This window comes from Anas acuta, chromosome 2, assembly GCF_963932015.1.
Source record: "Anas acuta chromosome 2, bAnaAcu1.1, whole genome shotgun sequence".
Taxonomy (NCBI): Eukaryota; Metazoa; Chordata; class Aves; order Anseriformes; family Anatidae; genus Anas; species Anas acuta.
This window is the reverse complement of record NC_088980.1, coordinates 104,039,597-104,056,049: the sequence shown is the minus strand read 5'-3', so window position 1 is coordinate 104,056,049 and position 16,453 is coordinate 104,039,597. Positions and strand designations below refer to the sequence as shown.

At 47.3% G+C, this 16,453-nt stretch overlaps 1 protein-coding gene across 2 annotated transcripts in view; it reads left to right on the top strand.

The window, feature by feature from the left end:
* Nucleotides 1-1,125: 1,125 nt before the first annotated feature.
* CABLES1 (Cdk5 and Abl enzyme substrate 1) overlaps nt 1,126-16,453 on the top strand; it is a 55,262-nt gene continuing 39,934 nt past the window's right edge. The window contains exon 1 of one of the 2 annotated variants that reach the window (XM_068671439.1): nt 1,126-2,177. In XM_068671439.1, the coding sequence (XP_068527540.1) occupies nt 1,516-2,177 (662 nt within the window). In that variant the 5' untranslated portion in view covers nt 1,126-1,515. The remainder of the gene's footprint in view (nt 2,178-16,453) is intronic. The other variant, XM_068671438.1, reaches the window with a different exon arrangement.

Genomic DNA, 16,453 nt, shown 5'->3' with positions numbered 1-16,453 from the left:
TCAAATCAGCAAACTTTTGATGAAATCACAGGGGGCACTGCTTGCTCTGTGACAGTCTGAGAGGGCTGGATCAGCACACTGTAACGGGGATATAATAACACATGTCACTGGAGGAGGTGCACGCCGGTACCTCACAAGCACCGTGTGTGCTGGGGTTTGCGTTACCCAGCCCTCACGCAGGGACAAAAACACTTGTAGCAAGGCTGAGCCGAGCGAGTGAAGCGATGAAGAAACCAAAGGCGCCTCGTGCTGCCGTGGGACTGGCCTCGGGCCAGCGGGGCTGGGGGCGAGAGGGCACCCTGAGTAACCACACTGCCCCTGGGCAGGGCAGCGCGAAGGCTTGGGGAGAAGGCGGTGAGGGAAGGGGGCTTGGGGGGCTTGTGAGGGGTTTTAATGCTGCTTTAATGGCTTGGGGGGATAGTGAGGTGTTTTAAGGGTGCTTTAATGGTTTGGGGGGCTTGTGAGATGTTTTGATGGTGCTTTAAAGGTTTGGGGGGATAGTGAGGTGTTTTAAGGGTGCTTTAATGGTTTGGGGGGCTTGTGAGGTGTTTTGATGGTGCTTTAATGGCTTGAGGGGCTTCTGAGGTGTTTTAAAGGTTTGGGGGGGCTTGTGAGGTGTTTTGATGGTCCTTTAAAGGTTTTGGGAGCTTGTGAGGTGTTTTAATGGCACTTTAAAGGTTTGGGGGGCTTGTGAGGTGTTTTGATGGCACTTTAATGGCTTGGGGGGATAGTGAGGTGTTTTAATGGCACTTTACAGGTTTGGGGGGCTTGTGAGGTGTTTTGATGGTGCTTTAAAGGTTTTTGGGTCTCGTGAGGTGTTTTAATGGTGCTTTGAAGGTTTGGGGGGCTTGTGAGGTGTTTTGATGGTGCTTTAATGGCTTGAGGAGCTTGTGAGGTATTTTAAAGGTTTGGGGGGGCTAGTGAGGTGTTTTAATGGTACTTTAATGGCTCGAGGGGCTTGTGAGGTGCTTCCCGAGCCGCCAGCAGCCCGGCCGGGGTGCTGCCGGAGGGGACAGGGCGGCGGCAGGCCATGCGGGCACAGACTCCACCTTCCCCTGCTCCCGCCCGCCCCCACGCATCCAGGAAGGGAAGAAGAGGAGGAGGAGGAGGAGGAGGAGGAGGAGGGAAGGGGGAAAGGAAAAAAAAAAAAAAAAAAAAAGCAAGCAGCAGAGAGAGAGGTTGAAAGGAGGGAGCTCGCCGAGACCCACCCTCCTCCCTCCTCCTCCTCCTGCCTCCTCCTCCTCCTCCTGCGGGCTGCTGGCCGGGCTTTTGTTGTGCTGGGCTCCCCGCTCCGCACGTGAGAGCCGCGGCAGCCCCATGCGGCCCTCGGGGGCGGCCCCGCCGCCGGCCCGCCGGCAGCCTCGCCCCGCCGCCCGCCCGCTGCCCTAGCGGCGAGCCCGGCACCGCCACCGGCACCGCCAGCGGCACCCAGCCGAGCCGAGCCGAGCCGAGCTCCGTGCGGCGGGGCAGGGCAGGGCAGGGCAGGGAGGCGGGCGGCCGGCACAGCCCCACGCCATGGCGGCGGCCGCCGCCAGCCCCGGCAGCCCCGCCGGAGCCCTGCCAGCCCCGCCGCCGGAGCCCTGCCCCAGGAAGGGGCCGCTGCCAGCGGGGACGGCACCGGCACCGGCAGCGGGACCGGCACCGGCAGCGGGGCTGGCGGCGGTGCCGCCGCGCAGCGACCCCCGGCGCAGGCAGGCCGCGCTGTCCTTCCTCACCAGCATCTCCCTGGACGGGCGGCCCCCGCCGCCCCCTCCGGCCGACGGCCCCGCCGCCAGGCTCCGCCAGGCTCCGCCGCAGCCCCCCCCGCGGCTGGGCAGCCCCCCGGCCGCGCCCGCTGAGCCCCCCCGGCCCCGCGGCGGGGCGGAGGAGGAGGAGGAGGAGGAGGAGGAAGGCGGCGGAGGAGGGGAGGACGAGGAGCAGCAGCAGCAGCAGGAGGAGGAAGAGGAGGAGGAGGAGGAGGACGCCTTCGCCGCCGTGCAGGTGCCGGCTGCCGCCTTCCTGGGCGCCGCGGCGGCGGCGGGGGGGAGCCGCGGCCGCCTCAACTCCTTCACGGCCGGGGTGCTGCCCGTGCCCTTCGGCCGACACAGCCCCCAGGGAGGAGGAGGAGGAGGAGGAGGAGGGGGCTGCGAGCTGGGGCAGCCCGGCCCCGCCGCCGCCTTCGAGCTGCAGCGCTCCCGGTAAGGGACGGGACGGGGCTGGACGGGGCCGTGCTGGGGTCTGGGGGAGATGCTGGGGGCCCCCCGCATCACGTCTGATTGCGGCTGGGAGGCACCCGGGACAGGCTTCTCCTCCTCACCTGGAGGAGGATGGGGAGCTGAGAGGGGAATCAAGGGGTTTGTTAGCTCCTGGGTGCGTTTGCAGAAGCCATCGTGAACGTACAATCAGAGTTTCCTGGCTTTTTATTTATTTATATATTTTTTTACGCGTGTGTAGTTGCGCACTGGTTTATGTTTAACAGGGGTTATCATTAATGTGGTCGGGATTCAAAAAAAAGGCCGTGTTTGGAGGCTCGGGTGGAATTACACGTAAACGGGGGGAAAAAGCGCTTGGTCAGTAGTTGGCGTGTTGATGCCGAAGGCTCTTGGTCTGGTGCTGAAGAAGTTTGTCTCGGTTACATGGTGAATGGGCGGCTGAGGATGCTGCTGGAGACTAGGGCCAGACCGTGGCATGGCTTTCCTTCGTGCCAAATTCATAATTCGTTTTAATGGCTTCGTCTGAACCAGGCAGGACCTCTGTGGAACAAGGTTTCAGCAACACCCATTTAAAGTCATTCCAGAGGCTGCAGGTTAGGTAATGATCCCGTCCACATGCTTGTTTTTTTTATATACGTCTGCAATTCTTCTTGCCGTAGTTTTCTTTACAAGAAACACCATTATTTCCATACCTGAAGTTTCCTTTCCCATACACGACTTTTTCCAGTGGCTCAGGTTGTAAGAAGCAAGCGTGCTTTTGCTAAGGACACAAATCAGTGAGTATTTGCTGAGTAATTGCTGGGAGGGGGGATCTAGTCAAAAGGATGTTTAAGCTACCGTGGCTCAGATGGATTTATCGTCAGAATTTATTGACCTACAGAACAAACCTCACTTCCTGACTAATTCTGGAATTAATCTGTGATTATTAAAGCTCGTAAAGATTCAATTTGTTTCTACCCATTAGAAAGTCTCCGCGCCTTTCACCTTCCATCTCATTCAGTTTTGACAATGCAGAGGGGAGGCAATTTCCTCCTCCAGGTCTCCATTCGCTGCTCCGGTGTTTTGTTGTGTAAGTACTCAGGCTGTTATTGAAAATTTGAAAGCGTTTGCCTGTTTTAAATAGCCGGGTTTTGGCCTGATTGTTCCTCATCCAGAGAGATGCAGGGAGGGGGGATGCTGGATCTGTAGACTTGCCCAGCCTTTGTGGGGCTCACAAGGTGCGAGCAGAAGATGTTGGAGCTGCAGGAAGCCCCCAGGATCACCATGCATCCTCGGGGGCAAAAGAAGAGCCTCTTGGAAACAAGTGTGTGATGGGCAGAGCCCTGAAAGAGGAGCAGAACAACAAGCTGAGGGCACTGTCCACCCTTCGGGGTCATGCCAGCGTTGGGAGCTTGCTTAGGAGCTGCTGGAAACGCATTGGACCTTTTGTGTGTGACCGAGACTTGGTTATTCACTGAGCCCAAAGCCCTTCAGGCAGCCAGAGTTTTGGAATTAGGTATACAAGAACAGCATGAAAACAGCAATTTAATGGTCTGAGAAGTGAATGGAAAGTGCACACGCTGAACTAAGGCTTTTCTTAGGTGTGTGACCTTGTGTACCGCTAATCATTGCCGCCTTTAAAAGAGGGGATGCTTTGGTGACTCCTGTCATCATTTCAGAAACCTAAATGGCCATCCCATGCCACCCTAAAGAAAGAGTGTTCAAGAACAGGATTAAGACTCTATAATAAGGGCTGTTTTGGTGGTGGCATCGGTATCCTGCTGCTTTTGTCCTCGCCGAAGTGTTTGATGCAGCTCCCGGAGGGCAGACCCCCAGGAGAGGACTTGCTGTCCCCATGCACACAGCCTGCAGGCTCTGTTTGCTCTGGCGTATTTCAGGTTTTATTATAATACTAAGCAGGCATCTTTCGCCAGTAAGAAAGATAATATTCATCAGACAAGGGGAAAAAAAAAACCCTTTGCTGTCAGTTCTGAAGAGGAGCTGGGACAGAACGTGGTGTACACGACTGCGAGGGAATTAATTAGACATCTTTATAGACAGACGCATGCTAAGACAGAGCTGCCTGTGCACAAGTCTCAGAACTTGACAAGTTTGGAAGTGAGATGGCGTTAAAGCCAGATCAATCACCCACAAAGCTCCTGTGCAGGCAGGCAGGCTGGCCATTCTGGTCATGGGCGAGCTACACGGCGCTCTGTCACACAGTATTTCTGCAGGCATCCCTGTGTGGTGAAAATCAGGAGCATCCATGTGACTCAGCAGCCCTCCAGACCATCACAAGAACATGGTTTGATGGTAGATAGACAGGATAATGACGGATCCTAGCTTGTTGACAGCTTTCGGATAGGAAGTATGCTTTAATCTGTAATTATTATGACTTTGAGAATTATTCTGGGGAAGGACATAGCTTAGTTTGGAGCAGTTGAAAACAGCTAAAATACAAATACAAGAATCCAAATATTCTGTATGAAAGGAAAAAGAGAAATCTCGTGTAATACTGATTCCATGGCTCCTGAGTTTCAAAGCAGTAAATGCCAGGTGGGCTGGATGGAGGCTCTGTGGAGAGTTTGATGTGAGGTAAAGATGAGAAGCACAAATGATGATTCAGAAGCAAACCTTGATGTATTTATTTTTCCTTCCTTCAGCTGTCCGTAGTCTCTCAGGCAAGTTCTGGACTAAACACAAAGGCTCATCTGCCTAATTTAGCCTGAAAATACAGAAGTTTGGTTTTACTTTTTGGAACTTTTGGACATTGAAACCTCGGTAGACACAAACTTACCCCGTGATAAGTATGGGAAATAGGAGCATGGGGCTGCCTCGAGACACCTGGCTGGGCGACGCAGCAGGTGCTGGCTGCTTTAATAACCTGGCTGAAAACCCCCGTGCCAGTTTGCTGTAAGAAGCAAGACTGCTAGAAATTACATTATTTGGCAGTTTGTGAATAGCATGCTGAAAAAATTAAGGAATGGCGTTTGATTTTGTGAGAGGGGCTTAGCAGAAGTTTTATTTGCCGCAAGAGGAAGGGTAAAGAACTCAGCAAATCGGTTAGGAGTGGAGAAATTCACTGCTGTTTGGAGAAAACATGATGTGCCAGTGGGAGGCTTTGAGGAATCTCTCCGGCACATGTCTTCAGGTTTGCTTTTCAGGCTGCAATATGCAGATGTAGGAGAGGATATATTTAAGGGACTGTGAGGTTCCTTTACAGTGGCTACTGTGTTATGTGCATAGGAACTGCCTTCCTGTCATGAATGTTAAATATATTTTCTGTTCTAATGATGTGTTTCAGAGTCAACATTGCTCTTAGCACTGCCACATTTCAAAGTTTTTTGCCTCAGGAAGGTTTTCTGTTGTGGAAAATTCAGAAGTGAATGGAAAGTTCAGCAAAGGCTAGTTTCCTTTCTGTACAAAGTGGTTTTTTGTTGTTGTTTTGTTTCTCATAAAAGCCCTTTCAGCCTATATATGAACGTAAACAACACATTCTTAGCAAGCAGTTGTATTTTCTTTCATGTTACTACAAATTAGGCTAGTAATTTTATGAAGTTCAAGTCCGAGGGGACAAAAAGATTCGCTCCCCACCATTGAAATGTGTTTTTCTCTGCTCATCTTGGATGGCAAAAGAAGGTATGTGCTTTCTGACCCAGGATCCTGCAAAGCCCAAAGTATGCATTTACATATGTATGAAATTACTTGGCCAGGGTATGAAGTTACACATGTAAATGAATCTTCGCAAAAACAGGGATTTATCTGTATAATATTGGTGGGATAAGAAAGAAAAAAAAAATTGAAATCTAGGTAACTTTATTTTTACTAATTTTTCAGACAACAATGGATTGCATTTTGGTGCTCCAACAAGTAATCGTATTACCAAGGCAAATACGATTACGGTTTCAAATCTATGTGTTGCCAAGACAAATCAGCCATAGGCACATCAGTTTATAGGTAAAGGCGTTCAAAAGAAGCATAAATTTTCCTCCAAAAGGAAAGAAAAATCCTCTTATTTTGTGTAACAGGAAAAATCTGTAAGGTGACACTATGCTGACTTCTCCCTGCCCCACATCATTCAACCGGAACGAGACCCGTGGAACAAACAGGGGAAAACCTTTCTGCTTGCTTTTCTTTTTCTCTGGGCTTTGGTTAGGATGGCGAGCACTAAAAAGTTTGTAGTGCCTCTTGGTTTGTAGCCTGTTTGTGGGTACATGACCCTACAGGACACATCTGCACGTAGTTTTTCATGTAGCAAAAGAAGTGATACTGCAGGATGGTGGCAAATATCAACCCATAGGCACTCTTGCTGTCCTCAAAGCTGAGGTTGTGCCTTCTGCAGCCCAGGGAGGTTGGTCCTCCCTCTGTCCTCTTCCCGCTGTGCTGCATCCTTTCTTTTCCTCCTTTTGGGATGGAGAAAAAGCCACTGTAGGTGCAGGACCAGCAAGTCCCAGTAAAGAAAGTGGAGAGCAGAGCTTCACCACCCCAAGGACCTAGGGTATGGTCACAGTGCTCAGGAAGGACCACTGTCACCTGAAGGGACGTCTGGTTTTGTCTGAAACACGTAGGGATGGAAAAAGGGGAACCAAGAGATGACTCTCTCATAAGTCCCTTTGCCTCTGGGCCTGCTTGGACCACATGCATGCATACGTATGGAGAGAGCAGATCTCAGATCTTCAGGTCAGGAACACAAATATGGTCTATACCTTGCTTCTTCTTGTTCACCCTCGTGTGTACACAGAACCTATACTTTCCACCCCCCTGTACTCAGCCCGTCTCATAGTACTCAGCATTTCTCCAAGAGAATGATGTCATTTCCATAATTAATCATCGTAAAACACTAGTGTGTTTTTCGGAGACTACGAAGAGAGGAAAAACAGCTTGCTGATGCTACGGTGCACAGCGCGGTGTGATTGCTTGGGAAGGTGAGTCGAGCAGGTACTGCAGCACGTTATGTAAAAAGGTGTGGAAAGATGGCAGCCTGCTATTAATAGGCTTGGGAGAACAGTCTTTCAAATACAAAGGTGTAATTATGCTTTCTAAAACAGAGTTCACATAGCCTCCTGTTTTCAACCCTTTATACGTCTCAGGAAGATGTTTAATTTCTTACTTAAACCAAATCTGGGTTTGATTTTTAAATGGTGGTGTTTACTGTTCTGTAGAATGCCATCTTTTAGCATAACCTAATACAGAAAAAGTCACAGATAAGAGTTGGTTACTTAAAAACATAGGATTATTTACAGAAGAACAAAGTGTCATTGTTAAGTACCTCCATAGTGACTTTTTTCCGCAATTTATCTGCAAAATCCTCATTTTTTTTTGTAACTTACCTCCAGCTAAAATGTTTTTTCTATTTTAGAAGCAGCTCCAGCTACTGCAGAACTCAGCCTTGCAAGTAACAAAAGTGTCTGCACAGTTATTTTAAGGAACGTACTCATTGTCAAAGGTTTTGTGCTTCTGTTTGTTTTAAAGGGAATATTATAAATACTGGTTTCTTGTTTGCTCAATATAATCCTTATTGATTTGAGGCTATACAAGTCAAAGATAAGGGCTAGGGTGTAACAGGGAGTGTAGTTTGAGTAAATGCATTTAAAAGTAAAAAAAGACAATTTTTTATTAATTTGTCAGCACCCTTAAACAGGCACTTTCAAGGCTAATGCAGTGGTAGTTTTTGGTGCTAGCCTCATGCTTTGTGTTAAGGTTGAATGCTTGATGTGAATGGCAACATGTATTTGCTCCCAGCAAGTCTGTGAGCTCACTGCTTTCATCTCCTGCAAGGGTGTAGCCTTGTGACAGGAGCAGTGGATTTTTATAGTGTGGTACCGATGCTGTGCTCAGGGCTGTACAAAATCCCATTGCTGCTTTGCCATATCACTTACGAATTAACCCCCAGCCCACGCTCAGTTTTTTGCAATAGGGCACCTCACAAAGATGGGGCTTGTAATTGGAATTTATTAACTTTGAGAAGGGAGGAGGGGATGGAAAAGAAGAGGCTGAAAAAGCCCTCATGAACCATTGTGTGTTTGCAAAGGTTGAGGCACCTGGAAATGAATGGTCTCTGAATTGCTCAGGTACAGGTAAGAACAGGATCAGGCCCGTCCTTTCTATTTTAGGTGCAGGGATGAGGTTTCCAACCTGTCAAGCAATTGCCTGTCTTGAATATCTTACTGGGTAAATGAGCACGCTATCCATGGTTGATGGTGGCACTGTCTTCTGTCTAACCAGCAGGCTTGCATTTGTTGCAGTGCTGCTTTATACAAACTGGGAACCTTTCAGCACAATCTTGTTTTTTGTTTTTTTTTTGTTTTGTGTCATCTAAATGTGCGAGAAGAAGCACGGCTTTTGAGAGGCTCTTGACCCTCGTATCCACTTTCCCAAGATAGGGGGTTATGGTAATGAACAACTGGCTTCACTTCTTCAGTGTTTTTTCTGGATTAGATGTCTGTCTTGTATTATTCGGGCTAAAGAGAGCGGAGCAATTCAAGCTGAGATTTTTTGAAGGAGTCTCTGAACCATGAATTTGAGGAACTCTCTGGGCTCCTTTGAAAAATCTCACTCTAAAAAGACAGCATGTGTTTTCCCTTTATGTTTTTTTTTTCACAAATTTTGCTTTCTGCTGTGTCCAGCCCTGCTCCCATTGGTATACTTGTCTTCCCTGTCAATTTTGGGTGGAATGGTTGGTGTTGTAGGAGATAGTTGCGATTCTGTTTTTATTGAAGCTGACAGCACACTTCTGGTTAAATCAGTGGGTCAGAGAGCTTGCTTTGTGCTGATGTATCAGCTGAAATGGGCAAAATTCTCCTCATAAAACTCAAAATACGGCTTCTGAGGCTATAAAACTACCAGTCTTTTACATTTTAAACCATGGAGGTGTGTGGGCCCTAACAAACAGAAAACTGAGGTGTAGATCATGCTTTGCTAACAAAGTATGACCACGATTCTGTGATTGCTCTTCAAATCTTCATTGCTGCTTTTCAAGTTTCCTTCAAGTTTAGAATGAAAACAAAATTGGAGCAAGGATATCTCAGAGGTTTAGTCAGGTCTTCAGTCGATGTGCCCGCGTCCTGCTGTGAGGTGACAGTCCGTCCCGCCAGGCCGTGCTCCATCTTGTTTGTGTGAGGCGTTCAGGCACCCAACGCCTTGAAACAAAGCTCAACACGAACCGTCAGAGCTACAAATTACTCGAATGTGGGGCCTTTGTGAGAGGAGTGGGTTTTCTCAAGGGTTTCCTCAATCCAAAAAGGCTGTGCCCGTGCTGATGAGCAGCACAGCCCAGTGGGAGCAGGGCAGGGCCAGGAGCTTGGTGCTGAGGACAAGATGTCCGCCCTGTGCGCCTTCAGGCCAGCTCCAGCCTGGACCTGGGGACGGGTCCCTCACCTCCCTTCCAAGCTCTCATCTGGCAGGATTATTTTTTAAAACAATAACTAAATAAAAAAATGCAGGGAAAACTTGTCTTCGTACTTGTTAAAAAAGAGCACTTGGCCACTTGTTTTCTTTTCGCTGGCCAGTTGTGGGCTTTTTGAGCCTTCATTTTGTAACGCGGTAAATTCAGCAAGAACGACTTTTTTTGTGTTACCGTGCCTCACACCAACGGGCATCTTTCCTGTCCGTTTATTGGAAAAAGTGAAACAGGAAAGTAGAAATTTCAAAATTCGGCATCACATGTTGACAGTCCGTAAGTCTGATCGACACAGAGCTCTGCTGTCATACCCAACACACGTTTTCTCTTGTCCTGTGCTGTATTTAGCAGCGTGCATGTAGCTCGTGTGAGGAAGTAGTGGTTTCTGCTCTGGAGGGAGGGGGGGGTTCTTTCTCATTCAAAAAAAAAAAGCAAAAAAAACTTTTATAAAAGTGTGGCTAATTTCTGTTTCAGTGGAAGTAAGGAGGTAAAATTGTGTGTGTGAGTTTTACGTGAGCAGATGCCACAGGAGGCATCGTGGTGGGTCGTGCTGGGGGTCTGTGGGCAGCACTGCCTCTCTGCCCTCTGTTTTAGCCACCTTCATTAATGTTCAGGCCCGAGGAGGCAAAGGAAGGGCAGAAGCAAAAGAAGAAAAGATGGGCGTGCTTTGGTTTTCGCTGCTGTCCGGGGCTGCCCCCCTTCAGGTCGCTGCACTTGAACTTCCTCCTTCGCAGAGCCTTGCAGCGAGGAGGGAAAATGTTACGGCTGGTTGGGCACTCAGAGAGGCAGCGGCGGAAGTGTACTTTTGGTTTCTTTGCTGGACGGGCTCTTTTAAAGATGTTTCTAGAGGAAAAATAAAGGCATACGCATCTCCTGTTTTCCAGTCAGCAGCTAACAGGTCATGCCAAAGAGAGGAAATCTTCCATGTCCTCCCTGTAGCTCTACCAAAGGTAACTGAGCGATGTCCATCCCTCGCATTCCCTGTTCTGCTCCATGACTTTGCTTGGATCATTTCCCTGTGTCGGGATTAAGTAGCCAGACCAGGGCTGCTGGAGGAGGACTGGAGCTGTGCTATGACAGCTTTAAATATATTCTCCTCCAAATGATGGCTGTATGTTCACGTTGCATTAAAAGCAAGGATTTTTATCCCACGTTTATACCCTTAATATTCTCTATTAGGTACAGGTGATAAGTTTTTCCACTTGCTGAAGGGTTTTTCCTGTCTAGAGCTGCAGTGTTTTTACTCCCAGATTTAGTTTTCGAACTTATTTTTCTTGAAAACCCTCAAAGCATAGCATGCTTGTTGTGGCTAGCTACAGATATATTTCAAACAGAGTGCCTGGTAAGAAAAAAAAACAAGGGTATGAACTGGAAAGGGGAAATACCTGGGTTTAGGGGCTCTGTCTTGGTACCCTTTCTGGCTAATATAAATACAGACAAGTTTCTGTATGCAAACAAGTTCAGAAGGATCCTAAGCATAGTCTGTCTTCATATGTTGTAGTACTGCCATCAGGATACTATTTTCTGCCATCAGGATGCTATTTTCTGTGTAATACTTACCCAGGTACGACTTTATTTTTGACAGATTTAAGTAACCATAAATGTATGCTACAAAAGCGCATGCTTCCTGTTTTTCTTTTTAGAGACAAAAGAAAGAGATGCGTATTTACAGATAATAAAATGTAATGTTTTTCAAAGGAATATTGATTGTTTAACTGCCTGTCCGATATCCACCTCGGAAGATTAAGTGTTTTCAGTAACAGCTTTGTGGTCTATAGCCTCTATTTGTTTGCTTAATGTCTGGCATGAGATGATATAACTGGTACCGGTGCAGGTAGGACTTCAGCTGGTGTTTAACCCCTCGCTGGTACTGTATTGTAAATGGGAAATTATGCTGTGCGTGCGTAATCCCATTAGGCAATATTGTTGTTCAAACCCCCTTTTTTTTCCTCCTTTCAACAAAGCCCCTAGGTCTGCGGTGAAGTGTTTTGTGACACATTTTTGAATGGGCCTTTTGCCCTGCTTTCAGTTCTTTATTGCAATAAGCTTTACCAGGAAACAAGAATCTCTTTCTTCTCTGCCTGTGTTTATTCAGCTTGGGGCTGTGATGCTGAATATGCAGACAGACACAGAAGTCAGATGATCTAAGATGTGTTACAAGGTTAGCCATTTCACATGAAAATCACCAAAAATCTATATCGGAGTTGTTAAGTCTGCATTTAATGTCTGCAGCATCTAAATGTCTTAATTACTTTTTTGAAAAGATGGATTATTTTTTTTTCTGTCTGCTTTCACCGCCAAGGCTGTTCTAAAGTAAATCCTCTCTTGCAGTATATTCAGTTACATCTTTTGAAAGAGGTGATTAATTTGAAACAAGAATTTCTAAATGAGCTTTGTCATTGAAAAATGGCTTTATAAAAACAGCGCCCGATCCTGCAAACACATGCGGTTCCTTTCAGTCTTACTCTCACAGGCAGCTAGTTGCTTTTGGCTTCGAAAGTGATCACCTAACAGAGAGTCAAAGTGAGCGAGCAGTTTCGCAGAGTGGTTTGAGCAAGAGCCCCATCAGTTGAGGTTTCTGCAGAAGTGCAACAGTGGTTAAGCCCTAAATGCCGGTTCAGTAATCTCTGCTGCAATGTGTCAGATGCATGCACATCCCACTCCTCATTCAGGACAACTGGGGAGCAAGGGACAAATTAAGCAGTGACGTAGCACTTTCTAAAGATTTATAGTATGTTTTTTCATGAGAACTGGAAGCAACATTTCTAAAATCACATGCTCCAACAAAGGATCCTCTGTCTCCTTTCCACTGATGTTGCAGAGGGTCTTACTCCAGTATCGTCAACTTCAAAGTCTTGCAATGTATGGTTGAGGCTTTTAAAGTTCCTGGACCACAGGGATGAAGGGGAGGTGCTCAGTCTCATCTCCTTGTCTTCTGTCTTCTTGACAAAGTCTCTAGTTTTCGGAATCAAAGCTTTAAAAAGCCTGATAGACCTACATACCAGAAGGCAAAGTTAAAACTCTTCAAAGATTCACAGAAATTCATGCATTTTTTATATGTTTTAGCTTTGTATTTGTTGTTTAAATGGATAATAACAGAGTCACGGGTCCCTCGTGCCTTCCACTTTTGGAGAATCAGCAGCGATGACCAGAGCCAGCAGCAGCCCGGCTTGGCCAGGGGGTGGCTGCCCCTAATCTGCTCCGTGGGGCACGGAGGCAGTCGTGATGTTTCTGACTGGGATACCTGGACTTGTCCGACTTGATGATTTTTTTTGGTAACAGAAATACTGGCAGCAGCAGGAGCACAGGGAGTGAAAGACGCCTCTGCTGAGGACTCTGCAGTCCAGGTGGAAGCTGCTTCCCCAGCAGACAGAGCGGGGACAGGGTGTGCTATTTATTATAGTGAAGAAGGGCAGGGCTTTTTTGGCTGTCTTTTCCCAGGAAAGAGGAAAAGAAAGTAGGTCCTGGCTTTGCTGCATGCATAGAGGGGCGAACAAGCCTTCTGGAGCAAATAAAAGGTTGGAAAGGAAACACAGCAGTTTCCTTCTTCCTCCTGTTTTCCTCATGACTTCCCCGTCTACCCTGTTGCCAGGAGGAGCTCAAAGCACTGCAGAGACAGATCTGTGCTCAAGGCTTTCTCGTTTAATTGTCTTTGGGTAGAGAAACGCGAGCCAGGAGTCTGGCTGGGGGATAACAGTTTGCCCTCGTAATTTTTCTCACGTTTGCATGATGTACGCAGCTTGAAGCAGCTTTTGTGAGGGCTGCCCTGAAAAGCCAGTCTTTTGGGGTGTTGGCCTTTGTGTTGCCTGAGGGAGCTCTTAACTTGATGACCATAAACCAGCGTCTCCTGACTGTGCACGCTGGAGAGCAGGACCGATTTCTCTGTTTCAGAGAACCACTGTGCTGAGTTGCTGGGAAAATTGCAACCCTTTTGCAGGAAAACAGGCAGTTTTGCTGTGCGTGAAGTGATGTGTGGCTTGTTTGCCTGCAAATTAAACTGAATGGGTTGGTCTCCCCAGTCTTTTCTTAAATGATTGTCAAATATAACCGGGAGATCTGAATCCAAAGCAGCTCCTTTGAAGATAGGTCAGAGAGCTCAGGAAATACGCTGTAATGTGCTCAATAAATACATCGTTTTAGTGATGCCTTGGTACAGTTTCGCATTAATTCTTCTCCTGGCTGCTGTATTTTTTTTCTCTCCAGCACAATCTCCTGCAAATAACTCGACAGTGCTCAGGGGTCATCAGATGCACACGAATTGGCATCAGGGTGAGATTTTATGGGTACAGGGTGCTGGTGCTGATGCTGGGAAGCCTCCATGTGCCCTCTGGCACATCACGGGGCCATGCCGAGCATCCCTTGGGAAGGCAGCCTTGTGTGGCACAGTGCCTGCATCCCTCTTTCTCACCCCTCTACTAAGGGACCAGGTGTTTTCTATGGGCACAGTGCCACCCTTACACACGAAGGGCTTTTGCATTCAGTGCCACACCATGGGCAGGAGGAGAGAGACTGCCAACTCTACGTGTTTGGATCATTTTGCAAAATACCTGGACCTTCTTTATTGAGATTTACCTTTTCTGTTCTCTGTTAGCACAGAAAACCTTCTGCTCCTCCCCTGGTGGCAGTCCGCAGCTGGCTGCTGAAAGAGATTCTGGATCATAAAATTCGGGGGTAGTGGAGGATGGAGAACTGTATGGCCACGCTCTGTATGTCATCTCAAACGCCTAGCAGAGCTCTTTAATAGGAGAGATTTCTTCGCTGCCGTTCTTGTGTTAGTGGGACACAAGCCTAAAAGCAAAAAATGAGATAAGTGAATATTAATGAAATCTGTCATTAATTATAGCTAGAGAATCTAGTTATAGATTCTCTATATGAATCCTTCCATCTATGTTGTGCCTTTTCTTCTTATTATTTTTTGCTGTTAGGAACCCAAGCCTGTCCCTTTGGCCTGCTCCTTTCTGTTAGCAAAACCCGAGCTTGGTGTAAGCTAAAGCAGGTTTGGCTTTGCTCACAGCCTTTGTGCAGTGGGGTATAGCCGAGGGGGTTAATGTTCAGACAGGGCTTTGCAATATGTTTTTGTTCACGCCGTGCAGCACTTACTTCAACAAGTCATTTGCTGACCTCAGGTAAAGGGATGCGTGCAGACTGATAGCTCTAATTGGGCACAAGACACCTGGTCTGTCAGTGATTAAAAACAAGAAATGTAATAAGAAACATTACGACTAGTTAGGGTACAACTGCCTCGAAGCCACTGCATAATGATGGTGCGTTTGCCATCGGATTAGGTCACGCAGCAGCTTTACTGCAGCTTGGAAAATGAGGGGCAAAAATAGTCCTGTGATTAAAACTTCAGCTTCTGAGAGCTCTTCAGAGAAGAAAGATGTGCAAATGCAGATGTATGGGAGAGATTAAGCAGTCTGGATATGTACAGTTCTTCAATTTAAAGAGAATAATTGATTGAGCCACTGCGCTAGCTCATTCCTCACAGCCACCCTGTCTCAACAAAATTAAACGAAACACCAGGATGATCTCAGGATAAGTTGCCTAAAATATAATCCATAATCGGTCAGTGTATTAAGACGGTGAATTTGGTAGTTTCTATGGATATGTGGTTGTTCTGCGTGAGCGTAGCCTACAGGGGCAGTTGTCTCGGTTTAGCTTTATGAATTTCTCCCACGTTTTAAAAATATTCCGTACCCTTTATCACACATTCATCAGCAGGGAAATAATTTCTCTCTGAAGCAGTGCTTGCTTTCTGATCAGCCCTTCCATCAGGACCTGGTCTCCCCCACAGCCCTCAGCTGCAGCAGCCAGATGCCATCATGTGCAGGGCATCCTGTAAGTCCCCCGTGTGCCGCCAGGAACAGGCAAGGAAAAGGAGCGTTTGAACTGATAAAGAAAAATAATTAAGTTCTCATTCTGCTGTTATGTTGTTTTCTTTCCACTGCATCGAGCAGAAAACACCGCCTGTATTGCAGCTGTGCTGTCGGGTACCTGAAGGCTGAAATGTCCAAAGAGCTCTGCTGTCTGTACCTGTTAGGTACCAGGCCAGCTCCGTTAGCTTGGCCATGTACGAGGAGTCTCCTCAGTCGTGGAGAAGAGCAGAGAATTACGGGAGAACATTAAACTGCCTAATGAGACAAACAAGCGGTGTGAAAGGCAACACGCCCCAGCTCCGAGGCTAGCACGAGCTGTTCGCCTGTTCAGAAAATCGCCCTGGGCTTGACGGGGAAGCGACAGAAATACTCCTGGCAGCGAGCACGGTCCTGGCTAGTCGGGGCAGTTAAATTCCCTCGCCTGGTTATCAGTGTGCTCAAGCTGAAAGGCTGATACAAAGTGCTTCCTGCTCAGCATGATAAATAGAGCTTCGCATGATAATTATGTTTACAGCGGGACAGATGTACTAATAACACGTCCCCTAAAGACTTCAAACGAGCTATAAAAGAACCCAATCTCGGCTGAAAATGCTGGCAGCAGTAGTATTAATTGTGAAAGTTACATCTGATAATTGTCTTCTTTCATTTGAATGAGGCAGTCAGCTATTAATGCCTCGTGCTGTCTAGTACCGAAACAGCCAACTGGGCAGAATTTGTCAGGCTGGGTAATATAGTTATGTATTAGCAAGGCATCCTAATGGACACACTCCAGCGGATGGGGAAGGGAAGAAGTGTTGCAGTTAATTTCTAATGCTGTTTCATCTTCTACACCAAACTCCTTGCCGGTGTGCCTTCAGGAAGAGAACTTATTTTTGTTATCTACAAATTGTTTGATGTAGGATAATGCTTGCAGTAAAAAAACAAAACAAAAAAAACCCACAGACTCTTTGTGCTTATTGAGGACTGAAATGAAGAATGACTAATTAGCTGTCTTGTTCCACTTACCT